The 17,411-nt window shown below is 35.1% G+C and overlaps 3 protein-coding genes across 4 annotated transcripts; all 3 read left to right on the forward strand.

The window, feature by feature from the left end:
* Positions 1–602: 602 nt before the first annotated feature.
* On the forward strand, positions 603–7,939 carry LOC145570126 (transcription factor LHW-like). Of its 2 annotated transcripts, XM_081629124.1 has the most exons (10): positions 615–1,571; positions 2,286–2,474; positions 2,659–2,740; positions 3,204–3,245; positions 3,343–3,402; positions 4,604–6,322; positions 6,408–6,509; positions 6,687–6,827; positions 6,920–7,045; positions 7,165–7,939. In XM_081629124.1, exons 1-10 carry the CDS (start codon positions 1,477–1,479, stop codon positions 7,330–7,332), a joined length of 2,724 nt encoding a protein of 907 aa, XP_081485250.1. In that variant the 5' UTR covers positions 615–1,476; the 3' UTR covers positions 7,333–7,939. The 2 variants fall into 2 exon arrangements, 1 of the variants encoding a protein (XP_081485250.1); XR_014096394.1 differs by lacking the exons at positions 6,920–7,045; positions 7,165–7,939 and having other exon boundaries at positions 603–1,571; positions 6,413–6,509; positions 6,687–6,824.
* Positions 7,940–9,833: 1,894 nt separating this feature from the next.
* Positions 9,834–12,935, forward strand: LOC145570127 (aluminum-activated malate transporter 2-like). Its single transcript, XM_081629125.1, has 4 exons — positions 9,834–10,404; positions 10,501–10,773; positions 11,850–11,965; positions 12,063–12,935. The coding sequence occupies exons 1-4, from the start codon at positions 10,032–10,034 to the stop codon at positions 12,699–12,701; spliced, it is 1,401 nt and encodes a 466-aa protein (XP_081485251.1). The 5' UTR covers positions 9,834–10,031; the 3' UTR covers positions 12,702–12,935.
* A 989-nt stretch (positions 12,936–13,924) lies between these two features.
* On the forward strand, positions 13,925–15,880 carry LOC145570707 (aluminum-activated malate transporter 2-like). Its single transcript, XM_081629862.1, has 6 exons — positions 13,925–14,129; positions 14,223–14,363; positions 14,481–14,753; positions 14,869–14,984; positions 15,085–15,228; positions 15,398–15,880. Exons 1-6 carry the CDS (start codon positions 13,925–13,927, stop codon positions 15,878–15,880), a joined length of 1,362 nt encoding a protein of 453 aa, XP_081485988.1.
* The last annotated feature ends 1,531 nt before the right edge of the window (positions 15,881–17,411 follow it).

A 17,411-nucleotide genomic window follows, 5' to 3' on the forward strand; every position in this document is an offset into this window, starting at 1 on the left:
ATAGGTAAGCAATTAAAAGACTAATAAATCCATATAAAGTTAACTAAGGAGAGTAAATCAAATAGTAACACTTAAAATAATTTTGGTATATTAATCTCAACATTTTATTGCCTGTTTTAAGAAATGTTTGATAACTGCATGTTCACAGTCTAAAGAATAGTACCATAAAAAGAAATCCGAAGACTATACGATTAAAATTTGTTATATATACTCAGTGTACAGTACATCAAAGGGTATTATTTGCTTATTTCGATGACTATTACTCATTTTATCATCAAATGAGCAAATAAATACCCTTAGTTGTCCGTGCACCCGAGTGTATAAAATAATCTCTCCTATACGAGTATTGATGAATAACTACTCGTATAATTTTGTGATTAACAAAATACTCCATACAAATTAAGGCAGTATTAGAAGAAATTAGGAATTACGATACACAAAATGCAAAAATGATGAGATGATAGTGGAACACGCGTCTCCTAATAGACACACTTAAGATTTGGCTTTGTCCCGACACTCTCACATGCTTATTTCATTCTCTCTCTCTTCCAAAAAGCTGCTACTTCACTTCCCACTTCCCACTTCCCACTTCCCACCATCTCTCTCGGAGTAATGTAATTGACCCCATTTCACGAGGGCATTTCTGTCCTCTTCTCACGTCATCTCTTTCGACAGCAATACCCCGTCCTATCACCTTACGACAAAATTCACGGAGTGGCATTTCTGTAATTTCTCCCTCCTTTTCTGCCCTTTTTCTTTTCTCTTTATTCTTCTGCCATTCCTTTTCATTATACGGAGTACTCCTCTTGTGCTTACTTCACTCTCTCTTTCACTCTCAACATCTCAATCTAACTTTCAACCTCACCGGAAAACCACTTTTCTGGCCGTTAAACCGCCTTTTAACCTTAATTTCCCGGTAATGGAGGTCATTGTGTTTGATTACGAGCTTAAAGCTAGTGGTATAGTGTAGATTTTTTTCTCACTCTCTTGTTTCTTTAATTACTCTCATACTTTCACTCTTTCTTCTTAGACACTTAACTGCTCACTCTCTTAAGAAAGAGAGTGTGCTGTTGTTGTGGTTGTGGTGGTGGTTGTTTGAGGGGGTGGTTCCGGTGTCAATTTCTCTCTCCTACGTGTCAAAATCTCCATCGTAGGATGGATATGAGAAGCACGATCGTTGAAAACTTGGATCCATTGAGGAAAAGGTGTGGGGGATTGAGGACTAAACAAGCGGGGAGAGGTTCGTGCCGCGGAAGTTAGGGTTCGTTTCATCGCAAAAATTCGTCCAAAAATTAATTATATCAAAGCGAAACAAAAATGTATTACGATCTCTATTCATTTCTTTTTCTCTTGTTCGATTTCTCGCAGTAAGAAATCTACAGTACTACGTTTTGTTTTTTGTTTCTGGAAAAAAGAGGAAGTTATTATTGGTGTTAAAACGCATCGTTTAATTGAGAAAATTGGTGAGCGAAAACGATGGGTTACTTGTTGAAAGAAGCACTTAAGGCTTTATGTGGCGTTAATGAGTGGTCCTATGCTGTTTTCTGGAAAATCGGTTGTCAAAATCCTAAGTAAGTTTGCTTTCACTTTATTTATTATAAATTTATGGCGCCAAAATAATATCACTATTTTCATTGAACTTGATTTCTCAGTATTGTTTATTTATTGAATTGTAGTGTTGTTTTTGGTGTGATTAGTTTGCTGAAAAAGAATAAAAAAGAAAGAAGAATAAAAAGTTAGGATGAAAATGAAGTATGAATGGTTATGTTTGGTTTATTAGGGTCAAATGTGCTGAAATTAGTAATTGAATGCCAGTCTTTGTACTTTTTCCTTGGTTTTGAGTTTTCAGATGGATTTTGATTCTTTGTTTAGGACTTTCTTATATTCTTGGCTTCTTCTTTATTGTCTTTCAGAATCTTATAACTGTTATAGTTCTATGTCTGTTTTCAGTTTTTAATTTTGCCTTTTCAAAAGTGTTATTCTATTGTATGGATTGCACAATGAACTTGATATTAACCGTCTATATATTAGTCATGTTAATTTTGAAAACTGACCGGAACTATTTTTTCTAGCATCCTAAAATACAACGATCACGAACAAACCCTATGAATTTAAATTAGGTTTATTGTGACTACTACTACTCTACCAGCTTTCAGTTTCTTCATCTGTATTTATTTTCCTCCTGCCTTATCAATGTTGCTAATACGTTAAGAATACTATTGGTGTTGGTGGTTAATTTAATTGGTAACTGTTTTGCTAAGATAATGAAAATTATGAATGGACAGGCTACTGATTTGGGAAGAGAGCTATTATGGATCATCTCCCAGTGTGCCCTCCAATCCAAGTATGGGTAACCAGGAAATCAATTTGCAGAAACTGGAAGGCTTTAATAATGAGCCGCAACTGGGCGACAAAGTTCATTTGCTTATGGATAGGATGATGATGTCTAACCATGTTAATGTGGTTGGAGAAGGGTATGCCCTGCTTGTTATTTTTGCTTTTTCTTGGCTTAATTATCTACACTGCAGTATGACAGATGTGACTATGCGAGTATGACGTTTTGTCAAGTTAAAGAAGAAAACCTTTGTTTACTGTATCTTTGTTTGGCTTCTTTAATTTTTTCCTAACTAAAGTAATTTTTATCCATGGATTCTCTAGATTGGTTGGGCGGGCTGCGTTTACAGGGAATCATCAATGGATTGTCTCTGGGATGTACAATGAAATTGCTCACCCAGCTGAGGTACATAGGAGATATTACATTTCCCCCCTTTCTTCCCATGATTGAATTTACATCTTACTCATCTAGTAAAAGTTGGGTGATTGATTTTTCCTCCACAAAATAAAACGGTGGCTTCTTGTTTCTAATCCTCTTAATGATGTCCTACATAGGTCTTTGTGTACGTTTGTGTAAGAAGCTCACTAACCTTCGTGTTAATGCTCTTGATGAAACATGAGTAATTTTATATGGAGACATTCCCAGCTTTTACTTAAGAAGTTGAATTTCTATTTTACTCATCTAGTGAAAGTTGATTGCTTACTGGGTATGCGCTTATGAATGAGTCTGTTGTTTTTAAAAAAGCTGAAAAATGACGTGTTTATGTTCTTTATTAAATAACATTCCCATTTTAGTAACAGTGTGGATAAGAGAGATGGTTGAGTTTTTATTGAGCAATATCTATCTCGATTTTTCTTGTTATCTTCAGGTTCTTAATGAGGTTCATCTCCAATTTTCTGCTGGCATGAAAGTAAGGCTCAATCTTCAACAGTGTTTGGCTTCTATTACCCCTGCTGTTACTGCTTTTTATCATGCTGTTGTTACTCAGATGTATATCTGTATTGCAGACAATCGCGGTCATTCCGGTGATTCCACATGGAGTAGTTCAGCTTGGTTCATCATCAACTGTAAGTTTACATCATCTGTTTGGATGAAGAAAATGTAATTGTTCATTTTCTTTTGCAAGTGCTCTCTTTGTAGATCATAGTCGATCTTTCCAACATTTTATTCACTGTCTTGTGTATTTCTCATGGAAAACACATCACTCAAAGGCACTTAGCAGCATAATTTTATTATTGGCTTGATCTTCGCAGAAAGATCGGAGATGAGTCATCTAATGCGTTCTGAATGCCAGAAGTTCATTAAGTCTAGAGTCTTTATCAAAGACTACTTATATTATTCACTCTTCCTTGGTATAAACTTAGTGTTAGCAATAAGTTACTTCTGTAAGATTTAGTGTCATCTTCCCCAATTTGCCGAAGTAATTCAAGAGCTTTGCTACATATTGATGCTCATGCCTTCTTTTGTTGAAATTTTGTTTCACGTGTTTGATTCTGAAACCAAAGCCCCTGCTATGTTTTACTGCAGGTTTGTTAATAATTTAGTACAAACATTAAAAGGCATTAAAAGCTATGAAGGAGAAAGCTGGGTTACTTACTTACTTGGCAAGTTGTGGGCCCAGGCAAGTAACGTAGGCCACAGCTCACCTTTCAGTCTAGGAAGTTGGATCTATCATGTATAGTTTGTTCTTTCCATCGCTTGCCTTTCAGGAATATATCCACAAGAGCTTATTTTTTGGTTTCATAGAGGTCTCAATCGAATAATAGATTCGGATCTTGATACAACTTGCAGAATCTGAGCATGCAGGTTGTTGCTGGCTATTCAGGATGAAGTCTAATCTTGTCATCCTGATACAATGACGTGTCAAATGATTTTATTCCTCAGATGTTTCACTACTAATTACGTTAGCATAATGCACTCTGAACTGGATATAACCCACTTATCTCTCAATGCACTAATCTACACTTTCACCTACCTTTTAACATAAATTCATGCTACACCTCTCCTTGAAATTATGCTACATCTTCCTTAATTGGATGTTTTAATTTCAATATTACTTTAAATGCCATGTAATCTCAAAAAAACCATGTTCAATAGGATATATGCTGGATCATCTTTAAATTCAGTGGTTGTTAAAAACTTGAATTTACTGTGTCATCATCATTTTGTTTGTATACTAGACTACTAGTTGTCCCTTTCTTGATGAATAATGTATTGTTCCACAATTCCTGGTTAAAATTGATTTTTTCTTGATACCTTTTGCTTCAGATAATGGAGAATGTTGGATTTGTGCATGATGTGAGGAGCTTTCTTCTTCAATTGGGATGTATTCCTAGTGCGTTTATCTCTGATAACTATTTTGCAAAAGATGCTGCATCCATGTTGGGGCTGCCAGTTGCTGATGCAACAGCTAACCCCATCAATCTACACAGACAACCAACACAGATAAACTCTCATGATATAGCTTCAGGAGGTTTCAATTTGCAGAGAAACTCATCTGAGATTCATGGGCTTGTCAATCAATCATCCAATTGTCTTCTTACTCAGTTTCAAGATAACCTGCAAGTTAGTGGTTCAATATTTACGATGCCTAACCCGAATCAAGATTCATGCAAGGCCAAAGGAGTTCATGATGCCTCAATGGTCACTCCTATTGTTCATTCCAACGTCCTTCCAGTATCAAACAGAAGCACTCAAGGAGTGGTAATGCCTTTGAAATCTGATTTAGCGATGAATCAGTCTTCTTCCAATAACCCAGGGTTAGGGATCAGTTGTCCACAATCAACTGTCAATTGTTGGCATCCCTCATCGTCAAAGCAGCTGATTGTCTCACATGGAGGTTCAGTAAAAGGGAAATATAAAACTTCAACATCTGTGTTTATCCCTAATGAACACCATCATGCAGCTTTAAATCAGAGTGATGCCCCTTTGTCAGCAACAAACAAATTGGATATTGATATTGATGGTGGCCATTCGTTTCAAACATCACCTTGTGCCAATATGGTTGTTCAGGACACTGATTCTTCTATCGAGGATGTGGCTAATTTGTTAAAGTCCAAAAATACGAGTACCCCTAGTAAGTTAACAGGTGTTCTTAATCATGGAAATTACACCAAAGATAGTGCGCTTAGAGCTACGTATATCCATGGGAAACTGAGTGATCGTTGTGAAGTTCTGGAAACTCATTCTAGAAAAGTGCATCAATCTGGTGGTTTCACTCCTGATAATATTTGTATTGGAAATTTTGTACAACCATCAGATAACTCTGTCCTTGAGGATATTTTTCTTCAGTCATCAGCAGGAGATGACTTATTTGATGTTCTAGGAGTGGATTTAAAGAACAAATTGTTGAATGGTAACACTATTAATCTTCCTAACGGCTTCTGTGCAATTTCAGAAAATCAAACTAAGGATTTGCCAAAATCTGTAAACCGGCAAAGTTTGGGTTCTGAGGTGTATTCAGATTATGAAGGAATCTCTGAAAGTGTCGTTTTCTCTTCATCTGGTTCCGATCATCTTTTGGATGCTGTGATATCTGGTGCTGGCTCTGTCACCAAGCAGATCTCAGATGATGATGCTTCCTGCAAGACTACTGTATCGAAGATCAGTAGTTCCTCTGTCCCTAGTACTCCTCACAACAATTCTAACCTATCTGGACTGTTTAATATGTCTGATAGGATGCAGGGCCAGCTATTTGGGCTTATGAAGCCTGTAAGTAGATTAGTTGAACCAGTAGGCAATTCTGTAAGGTCTGCAAGTGGTAAGAATGATGATGGAAGCTGTACATATGGATCGCAAATTAGCTCCTGGATTGAACAAGGGCCTAGTACTAGTGTTTCTACTGCAAATTCAAAGAAGTCTGATGGAGGAAAATCAAATCGAAAAAGACTTAAACCTGGAGAGAATCCTAGACCAAGGCCTAAGGATCGGCAGATGATCCAAGATCGTGTGAAGGAACTCCGTGAGATAGTGCCAAATGGGGCTAAGGTAATTTTTTTTGTTAGCTGTCCTCTTAATGGTTTTACAGTTATTAAGAAAGATATTGACACCATTTTATGTCTATGTTGTGCAGTGTAGTATAGATGCATTGCTGGAACGTACTATTAAGCACATGCTTTTCCTGCAGAGTGTCACTAAGCATGCTGACAAACTAAAACAAACAGTGGAGTCCAAGGTAGAGATGATCATTCTTGCATAACTTCTGATTTTACAGTCAGTCACAGTTCACATTTGAATTCAGTATAGCCATTTGAAATTTTGAATAGGCAGTTAGTGCTAGTTTTAGATTTAATTCTGAAGCACAGAATGTTAGAGATGCAAAGTGTTTTAGTCCTCTATTTTGTTCTTGCAGATTGCTAAAAAGGAAGGTGGGATGCCTTTAAAGGATGAATTTCAAAGCAGTGCAACCTGGGCCTTTGAGCTTGGTTCCCAATCTCTGGTTTGCCCAATAGTGGTTGAAGATTTAAATCTGCCTCGACAATTGCTTATAGAGGTAATATCTTGTTTTTTAGAAGAGACATGCGGTGATTCCTATTCCTTTGCAGCTGGATTTAGCAATCATGCAATGATTACATATTTTCTCAGATGCTTTGTGAAGAACGGGGTTTTTTCTTGGAGATAGCCGATATTATTAGAGGACTGGGGCTGACCATTTTAAAGGGTATAATGGAGGCTCGTAATGATAAGATATGGGCACGCTTTGCTGTTGAGGTAATTCTTAAGCACATAGACCTTCTCTAGGGCACTTGATTTCACATTGTAATGCAAGCATCATATTCCAGAGAAAATGACAATCATCTTCATTTATGTGGCTACATGTTTGCTTGTAGGCAAACAGGGATGTCACGAGGATGGAAGTATTTATCTCACTAGTCCATTTACTGGACCAAACACTGAAAGGCAGCGCAAGTTCAGTTCACGGCACTAATGATGACAATATGGCAGTTCTTCCTGTGTCCATTCCCGCTCCGATAGTTTGCGGTGAGCCATCTATGTAGTCTTTTGAAAGTGAATATGTTGCGGAGCCATGTATGAAGTAGTCATTTGAGAGGGAGTATGTTGCGGTGAGCCATCTATATAAAGTAGTCTTTTGAGAATGGATATGTTGAGAGCAAGACGTCTAACTTGCTATGACCGACAAATCCAATGTCCTTGCGTGGGAGGGGTAGAAAGTACATATGGAGGATTTTAATTTGGGTTGTGTAGGTAGTAGTCTTTGACCTCTGAATATGTATGACATCTCTATATAGGGTATTTCCTATGGACATTGGCTTCCTTGGTATTCTTGGTGTTTCTAATTTGGGTTTAAGTAGATATAGATATAGATGTGAAGGGAGAGATTAACTATTTGGAGGTATATTATAAGGGGTAAAGTGCGATAATTGTATAGAATTACACAAAAGGTTGGGTTGGAAAGGGGGTTTTATAAACTAAGGTTTGAAGATTAGTGTGTGTATTAAGTTGGCTTCAACCATGTGTACTTGGATAGTCTTAAGATCTAAAATTTCAGTAAATTTTATGTATGATCTTGTAGAGTTACTATTGTCCAAATGCAATTTGGAAGAATATGTGTTTTTGGTTTTTTCTAGGCGAGGAATTTTCATATGTTTTCGTCTTTTTATTGTATGTATGATCAATTAAGAAAATTGATGCTTGTGGATCTAAGAGCCGCATATAAAGTTAAATTTAGAAATGTTGAGCATAATCATATTATAACATTAATTGACATCTAATTTTGTTATGAATTTCTATCTTTTTTTTGAGGCCGATGAATTTCTATCTCAGGTAATATAGTTATATAGATAGATGGTATGTAATTATTTTATGCAACCCCTGGAAATTAATTCTTCGTAGTTCGTACACCACATTCTATGAATTTCGTCAGCAGTTGACTATGAGTTCAATTACAAGTAATATCTTTCTTCGTACCAAACATTGAACTCGCAATGAATTGCTCCAATTCATGATTATGACTTTATGATGTAACTAAAGCAACCATCTCAGATCTCACCTGGAATTTTCGTGAAAATTCTGCTCCGTAACAAACTTGACTCTTGGACACCCTGGGATGCTCCCCTACAATCTCGGAGTTTGCGACACCCTCTCTTGTATTGATTTTGTGCATAGCCTTTATTTTTGGACAATTTTAGATTTTTTTGGGTTCTTGAAAAAGGAACCGAGATGATTTCCATGGATGCTACTACACCTTGGAAGTACATTTAGGTGGTTAAAACTGTCCATTTTGCTTTCAAACCATTACTTTAGTTGGTAATAACTTAACCCCTTCATAATATGATCGACTACATTAGTGTTCATATATAGTTCCAAACAATATTATACGATCTCGAGTTACATCTACTACCAACCCGAGAGTTTCGACACCAGCTTTGAAGCCTCCTGAAGTGATCAATTTTGTGCATAGCCTACATTTTTAGATAATTTCCAACCTTTTCGAATCCGAAAGATAAAGAGGCCAAGTAATTTAGTTGATTACAACATACACCTTGGAAGTACATTTAGCCATTTGGGTGGTTGAAAGTTTCATCTATTTTGCCTTTAAACCATCAATTTAGTTGGTTACAACATACACCCCCTTTCGTAATATGAGACTTGTGAATGTGATGCCTTGGCTTGGTCTTGTGTTGCATGGATTTACTTAGGTCTTTGGCAATAAGGGAAGTGAAAACGATAGCCTCAATTGCCAGAATTAGGGCCTGTTTATATTTACCGAACTGATTGGAGCTGAAGTGAACTGAATATTTTATGAGAGAAGGAATTAGGAACTAAACTGAAATTAATCTGAAGTGAATAGGTCCTAAGATATTTCTACTGTAAAAATGAGGCATTATGCCCTGGCCTATTGGCCCTTCCTAATTAAAATTCAAAGAAGGTCACCAAATTGTTCGTTTAAAAAATCCAATAATTTTTTGAAAAAACGAAATTAGCCAGCTACTGAACCAGAGAACGCATGAAAACGAAGTGACACGCTGTGCACTGAGGCTAACATTCCAAGCTATCTACCAGAAGAAATAATCAATCAGGATACTTCTCCGTGTTTTGGCACAAATTAATTTTTAACTTTTCCTAACTATACAACATATTTGACCTACACACCACCTACTATCAACTTTCTTAATTACTTCGTGCAAACAGACCCACCTAAACGACAATTATTTAGCCGGAATTCAGTCGTTGAAAACTGTAGCTAATGAATCAAACTAATTAGCAACCACAACTTTAAAAGTTACTCCATATATGTTTGTCAGGAAAAGAGTTGAAATTCATTCTGGAAGAGTCCAAATAAAATATCTCTTTTATAAAACATATTTCTGGGCCTCAACGATCAGCTTAAGCTTTTGGTTGAGTTGGTCCACTAACATGGTATCGGAGCCAGCGTGACACAAAGGTCACGGGTTCGAATCTTATCCGCCCCTCCTTCAAAGTGGAATTAATTCGCACCAGGTAAACTTTTGGTTGAGTTGGTCCACTAACATCTTTTTTTAAAAGTAAGTAGTGGCCAATCATTCCAAGTTAACTAGCTTAGCACATGAGCATCTGTCATTCACTTAGTAGATTAACTCCTACTAATAAACTAATTGTCTACAATCTAGATTAGAAATCAGTTCTCTGTACTACTATTATTATTATTTCAAGAGAGATTACCATCAATTAAGGAAGGAAGGATCAATAATATAAGATGTTGATGTCTAAGTATGACAAGATTAAGACTGATATTAGTCATATCAGTCAATTAACAAAGAAGCTAGCAAAAGATGATCCTAGAAGGATTATTCACTCCATCAAAGTTGGTTTTTCCATCACTTTAGTCTCCCTATTCTATTACTTTGATCCTCTCTATCAAGGGTTCGGCGTCAGTGCAATGTGGGCTGTTCTAACTGCTGTCGTCGTCTTTGAGTTCTCTGTTGGTGCTACGCTTGGCAAAGGGGTTAATAGAGCCTTGGCCACTATTATTGGAGGGATGTCCGGATTTGGTGCTCATAAATTATCAACTCTTTCAGGAAATAAATTTGTAGAGCCTTTTCTTCTTGGGCTATTCGTCTTCATCACAGGTAATTATAACACATATTAGGATGTTTTTTTTTTTTTTTAGTGTTAACTCTCCTAATTCGGTTATACATGTAATTTTGTTGGTTGTATTTATGCAGCTGGATTAATGACGTTTATGAGATTTTTTCCAAAGATGAAGGCGAGATTTGATTACGGACTATTGGTATTCATATTAACATTCTGTTTGATATGCGTATCCGGGTACCGAAACGAGGAGGTAATAGACATGGCACATAGAAGGATTAGTACCATTCTAATAGGAAGCTCAACTGCTGTCATTGTATGTGTTGTTATATGTCCTGTTTGGGCTGGCACTGATCTTCACAACCTTGTTTCCACCAATCTTCTCACGCTTTCCCTTTTCTTTCAAGGTAATTACATTGCATTTCTTTTTATCTATGGTTAATTTCCCATGATGATATTAATTTGTGCACTCTATTGTGTTTGTAATTTTTTTTTTTTTTTTTTTTGTTTGTTTTGATATTGTGTTTGTGATTAATTACTTTGTTGTGCTGGTAACTTGGTAATGTTGTAATTAAATTAAAAAAAAAAGATGTTTTTCTATTGATAGATTTTGCTTGATTGTATGAGTTACGTTACTTTATTGGAAAATGAATTAATAGTAACAAGTAACAAGTGTCCAAGAGTTGAAAAGGACATGCATAATAAAAAGCAGTGAGCGGTAATTGGATATCACTTTCACAAATGAAATGATAAGCCATTATAAACTCAAATAAGAGTAGTGTCTTATCTTGCATCTTCATGATCTGAGGTGTTGGATGCTTTGTCGTTAATTTAGTGAATCATCCACCAACTCTTGAATCTTATTTTATTTATTTATTTATTTTTTTGACGAACTTGAATCTTAAATTAAATACATCATACAAATACCTGGCCTTTTAATATTAAAAAAATCACAATACTTTTATTATACTCAACAATTGACTCATGCTCCCATTTACCTCACGTCATTATAGTTTAATTAATTCTATAAACAAATGATCTTCTATTAATTAAGATAGAATACAAATAATAGTTTAAGGGTCTATTCTGATTTACTGATCAACTGAGCTGAACTTAACTTAATTGATTAGAGCTGAATTAAACTGAATTGTTTATGAGAGAAGGAAATTAGGAACTGAAGTGAACTGAAATTAAGCTAAAGAGAACAAGCCCTAGTCTATTAAAAAAAAATTAATTAAGGATTTTCCTTTCACAAAAGTAAATATGTTCTACTTTTACTACATGTATGCATGCCTATCTATCTTCAGATCAGAGGACTTATTGGTGTTAACCTTTTGAAATATGGAGTAATTAAGTTTATGACTTTTAGTGCTAGCTACAATAATTAATTCCATGCATGATTGAGCTTTTCTTTTGAGGCACTTTGCTTCATTGTTAATTTTACCTAGAGTATAAATGATTAAATTCATTTGGTTCATCACAGGATTTGGACTTGAATACTTCAATACTTCATCGGATATAAACTCAGATGATGAGTATAAAACATCAATTGATGCAATTAAAAATGTACTCAACTCCAAAAACAACATAGATACTTTGGTATGTTTCTCTCTGCACTACTACTTCCTTTGTCTTAAATTATGGAGTTCTCTTAATTTCCCGTTTACTAAGACTGAATATATATTGATGCATACAGCTAAACTATGCAAGATGGGAGTTCCGCCATGGACGGTTCAAGCGTGGGCATCCATGGACTCAATACCAAAAAATTGGAGAGTTAGCTAGACATTGTGCCTGCAGAGCCGAAGCCCTCCACGGGTTACTATATTCTCAAGTCCAGGCATCAAATGAAGTGAAGGAAAAATTCCGAGAAACTTGCATGAAGATTAGTGCTGAATCAGGCAATGCATTGAACGAACTTTCAATAGCAATGAAGAAAATGAATAAGCCCTCCAAGGCAAAACCTCACCTCCAAAAAGCCAAACAAGCAGCTGAAAATCTCAACCTCATGTTAAAATCAAACATATGGAAAAACCTTAACCTTTCAGATGTGACACCTGCAGCCACAGTTGCTAATCTGCTAGCAGATGTTGTCTCATGCACCGAGGATATTGCTGAGGCGGTCCAAGAGCTTGCATCCCTTGCTAAATTCAAGGATGTTAAGGTTTCTCCTCAAATTGAAAAATCCAAGTTGACGAATCAAGGATCCACTAAAAGGCGTTGTGTTGCTAATCATGTGATACTAATTGAGACCCCGTCACCAACTTCTTCTCCGAGAGTCTCGGTACCAAGGGATCCACCTTCCTTAGCTATGGCTCAACAAAATGCAGAGTGACATTTACACTCTGCACATTTGTTTAAATTGGGAAGGCATAGTCTTCTACAAAAATTTTGAACTAATTGTTGGTCTGATCATGTTACTTTGCAGACTAATTAACTTTCTATAGAATGTATAATATGAATATACTAGTCTAATGCTGCAGACTAATCCATAATGTGGACTAATATGATCAGTTGATTATTATTTCATCATTTTTATGGTAATAAATGATGTTACTATATTCCTTCAAAAAAATGATGTTACTATATTAGATCATATCATGTTATTCATGTTAGCCATGTTGCCTGTTGGGCTTTAATTTATGAGAATATCGGTCATTCTAATTTATTCTAGCTGAATTGTGAGTTTTGTGAAAAAGATTTTGGGCCGAAAACATTAGTAGTCATGGGCCTATTTTAGCACAACAAGATTGTTAGTATCTCTGAAGTCCACTTGCCAAGTGCAGTTGATCTTCCACTGGTCAATGGTCAACCTTCTAGATGGAACTAAAAAAGACAATAGGAAGTAATTAAAAAATTAAAAAGTGTAACCTTAAAAAATGCTTACAAGTAAAATGCACTATTGCCACTATATAATCAGACGGAGGAGATGCCTCAGTGCATGTGTGGAGTTGCCACTACTTGTAATTTGTAAGCCAGGCTGGTATAATTTGCTTTTCTCTATTAAATCAGAGAAAGAAAATGCACCAGTATCATAATATATTATCTGAACACTAATATTATGAATATACCAAGTAAGAATTTAAGCTAATCATTTCCCATCCAAAATCATTAAAGTAACTCGATTATAGCATGTGAAATGTCATATTAAAATGGAATATAATAACGGCAAATATTTAAAATGATCCTAAATACTAGTAAATGAATCTAATCACAAGTGGTTTACTGCGTAGCATATGAAAGAGAGCATTAAAGCTTAATATAGTACTCTGTAAACCAGTAATCCTTAAAACTTTAAATCGCACTAATACTAATTTTGAAACTTTAAGACCACACTAACTAAATATCAAACACTAATTTAGCTAAAAGATATTTAGTCAAACAAGATACAAGCAGCCCGGCCCCCACGCGGTTGCACTGGATCAGATTAGCTAATCAAGATAAAATGAACCACTATATAGCCCCAACAGTACTGCACTTGTTCTTCAATAATTACACAGTTGTATCAGTTACACTTGTTCTTGTTTGTTACAAATAATCTAAGCTGTTTGTAATATAATGGGTAACATAGTAAAAGAGGTTACAAAGTGTGTTTTAAAGATAGGGCAAGATGATCCAAGGAGAGTGATTCATTCTATGAAAGTAGGATTAGCAGTGACCTTAGTATCTCTCTTTTACTATTTTCAGTCAATTTACCAAGACTTAGGCACCACTGCCTTATGGGCTGTCCTTACTGTTGTTGTCGTCTTCGAGTTCTCTGTTGGTACTAAACTCTCAACATTATGCCTTCTTTACTCGGTTTTTATTTAGTAAGGTGCCAATAAAGATTTATTGTGTTTGACTGAATTGCATGCAGGAGCCACATTGTACAAAGGTTTGAACAGGACAATAGCAACATTAATAGGAGGGGCACTAGCAGTTGGCCTACATAGCTTGGCTACTCAATCTGGTCATATTGCTGAACCTTTTCTCATCAGCATCTTTGTTTTCCTTCAAGGTAAAATCTACTTATTATTAACAGTAGTTAACTTACATAGAGATTAATTTCAATAATATACATAGTCCAACACAATATATATGAAGGTAACAATGTAAGTTGATGTTAATAATGCAGCTTCTTTGTCGACGTACGCACGATTTTACCCAAAGATCAAAGCAAGATATGATTATGGGTTCCTCATCTTCATATTGACCTTTTCATTCATCTCCATCTCTGGATTCCGTGTTGAAGAAATTTTAGACTTGGCTCGCGATAGATGGGCTACAATTTTAATTGGAGTTTTTGGTTCTCTTCTTGTTTCTATACTTGTTTTCCCTGTTTGGGCCGGTGAAGATCTTCATAACTTAATTGCAAACAACTTCGACAAACTTGCCAATTCTTTAGATGGTAATTAATTAATGTCATAACGTCTCTTTCTAGTGTATTTATCGTCTGATCTAGTAGCTAATAATGTATGTACGTGTCGCTACTTAATTAATATTAGTGATACATATAATTTCAGGGTATGGAAATGCTCACTTCAAAATGAAAGAGAATTTTACTGCAAATGAAATTAATGTATCAAGACTTGGAAGTTACAAGAGTGTTTTCAACACAAAGGGCAATGAGGAAACCTTGGTACTTAATCAAACACAACTACATGCATACAACTGCTAGCTACTTCTTCATATGTTAATTAATATCCTAATAAAAGTTATTATTACGTAAATGTCAACAGGCTAATTTTGCAAAGTGGGAGCCAACTCATGGTTGTTTTAGGTTCAAGCATCCATGGAAACTATACCTACAGCTAGGAGCCCTTTCTCGAGAATGTGCCTACAAGATTGATGCCCTTGATGCGCGCCTTAATGCAAATGTTAAGGTATCTATCTTCTATTACACATACTTTCTCATTTACATCTCATGAAACATTAATAACAATACGATACATTACAATATTACATTATTTGTGTACCTCATATGCTCCCGCCAACTACAATTCTAACAAGTTGATAGCATTATGCAATGTTTGATTTTGTAATTTCTGGCAGACATCACAAAATTCTCAACATGAATTCCGTGAAACTTGCAATCGAATGGCTTTAGAAGCAAGCAAAACACTAAAAGAGCAAGCAATTGCATTGAAGACTTTGACACGGCCTTCTTGTTGCAAAGTTTATGTCGCAAAATCCAAAGAAGAAATGAAAAGCTTGCACGAATTGTTGAAATCAACTACATTATGGGAAGACTATGAGCTGCAACTGCTCCATGTCATTTCAGCTACAACAATCATATCCATACTGACAGATATTGTTATTTGTACCGAAAAAATAGCAAAGTGCACGAGTGAACTTGCTTCCTTGGCACACTTCAAGACGACTAAGCTAGAAAAAACACAACCTGAGTCAAAAAGTGTTGATCAAGAATTGGGAAAACCGGTTTTCGTAACAAGTGAGGGACAGGAACAGAATCCAAGTGATGCCAAAGTTGTGAATTGCTCCCATACGGCAATAACAATTGAAGCAGGAGACTAAAAAATATATCATCCTTCAAAAATCTGTTGCGAGTTTAGTATATAATTACTAATTAGTTGTGAATTGAAAAATGAATGACGACATCTCTTTATTCATCAAGTTACTTACAAATTAAATTCACTTGGGTTTAATTTATTTCCATGAATATATAATATTAATATAAACATAGTCTTCAACTTATCACCCTGAAATACTTGTGGATAGAATCAACTAAACATGCACACACACAATATGATATAGTGAGCTAATGTTAGCAGGTTTCAATCCAGGTATAACACTGTTGTTACTATATCATCTCCATTATATAATGAGCTAATCTTAGCTTACACTACTTGAGCCCATTACTCCTAATGACGCCCATAATATCATGGATTTACCTTTAATCATTACAATTTCACTTTTAATATCATACATGCACCTTGGTACAATTGTATAAGCATCTTTTTTTGACTTCAAATTACAATTTTGATATACCATAGAAGGGGCATTTTCTTGACCAATCCTAAAAAATTGCCTAATATCTATGATTTCATTAGGGCTTAGAATGGGTATCATGTTCAATTCACTATATATACATTCTACAAGTATTTCAAAAACATGACATTGCAACTTCAAGATGAGCTGCCTTTACCAGGATCAGAGTTGATACTATATATAATTGTATAAACAGAGATGATTTGATAAGACAGATGAACAAAAAAGTGTTACAAGTAACAATTCAAGTAACATCTCAATTTATGTTCAATTCTTTAATATTTGTTTATAAAGCTTGTCAAATAATAATTTAGAGTAGTATTAAATTTGTCAACACCTTATCATTATAGGTATTTGATTATATTAGATGTGTTGCCAAACATAGCCGGACAAAAATCACAATATGAGTTGATAAAAAAGATGAGTTTTTCTCTCTATATGATCAGGAATAGTTCTTATAATAATAGGAAGTATATCGCATATTCTAGCAATATCAAAGAATTTTAATGTCATTATAATGTCTGCAGCCTTTTACGATCAACACACTAACCCTATTTTTTGTTAGTTGCACTTTGGCTACTAATTAACGGCTGACAATCTGTGATGCACCATAAGGCTGCACCTTCCTTTTTGACCCACCCTACTTGTACTCAATCTTGATTATTTATAATAATTACAATAATAATGATAAATAAGTGTGTGACCCAAGCAATACCTTACGTTATTTTACTTTAAACATCATATTGTATATGAAGTACTTTGTATTACTTACGATTCTAGTTACATAAAATATATAATGAGTATTAAACAATAAAAGAAATAATGGGCCAAAAAAAAAAAATACAAACGATTCTAGTTACATAAAATATATAATGAGTATTAAACAATAAAAGAAATAATGGAATAAAAAAATACAAAACAAAACATTCCTGTCAAAGTTATGAGCTAGATATATTTAAATTGAGTTACTTAAATATTAGAGCATAGATAAAAGACAATTAGCTTGTTATTGGTCATGAGCTCAAACACTATAAAAGTTTCATTGTGAATGATGTGA

The sequence above is a fragment of the Chenopodium album genome, chromosome 12, assembly GCF_948465745.1.
Source record: "Chenopodium album chromosome 12, dcCheAlbu1.1, whole genome shotgun sequence".
In the NCBI taxonomy this organism is placed as follows: domain Eukaryota; kingdom Viridiplantae; phylum Streptophyta; class Magnoliopsida; order Caryophyllales; family Amaranthaceae; genus Chenopodium; species Chenopodium album.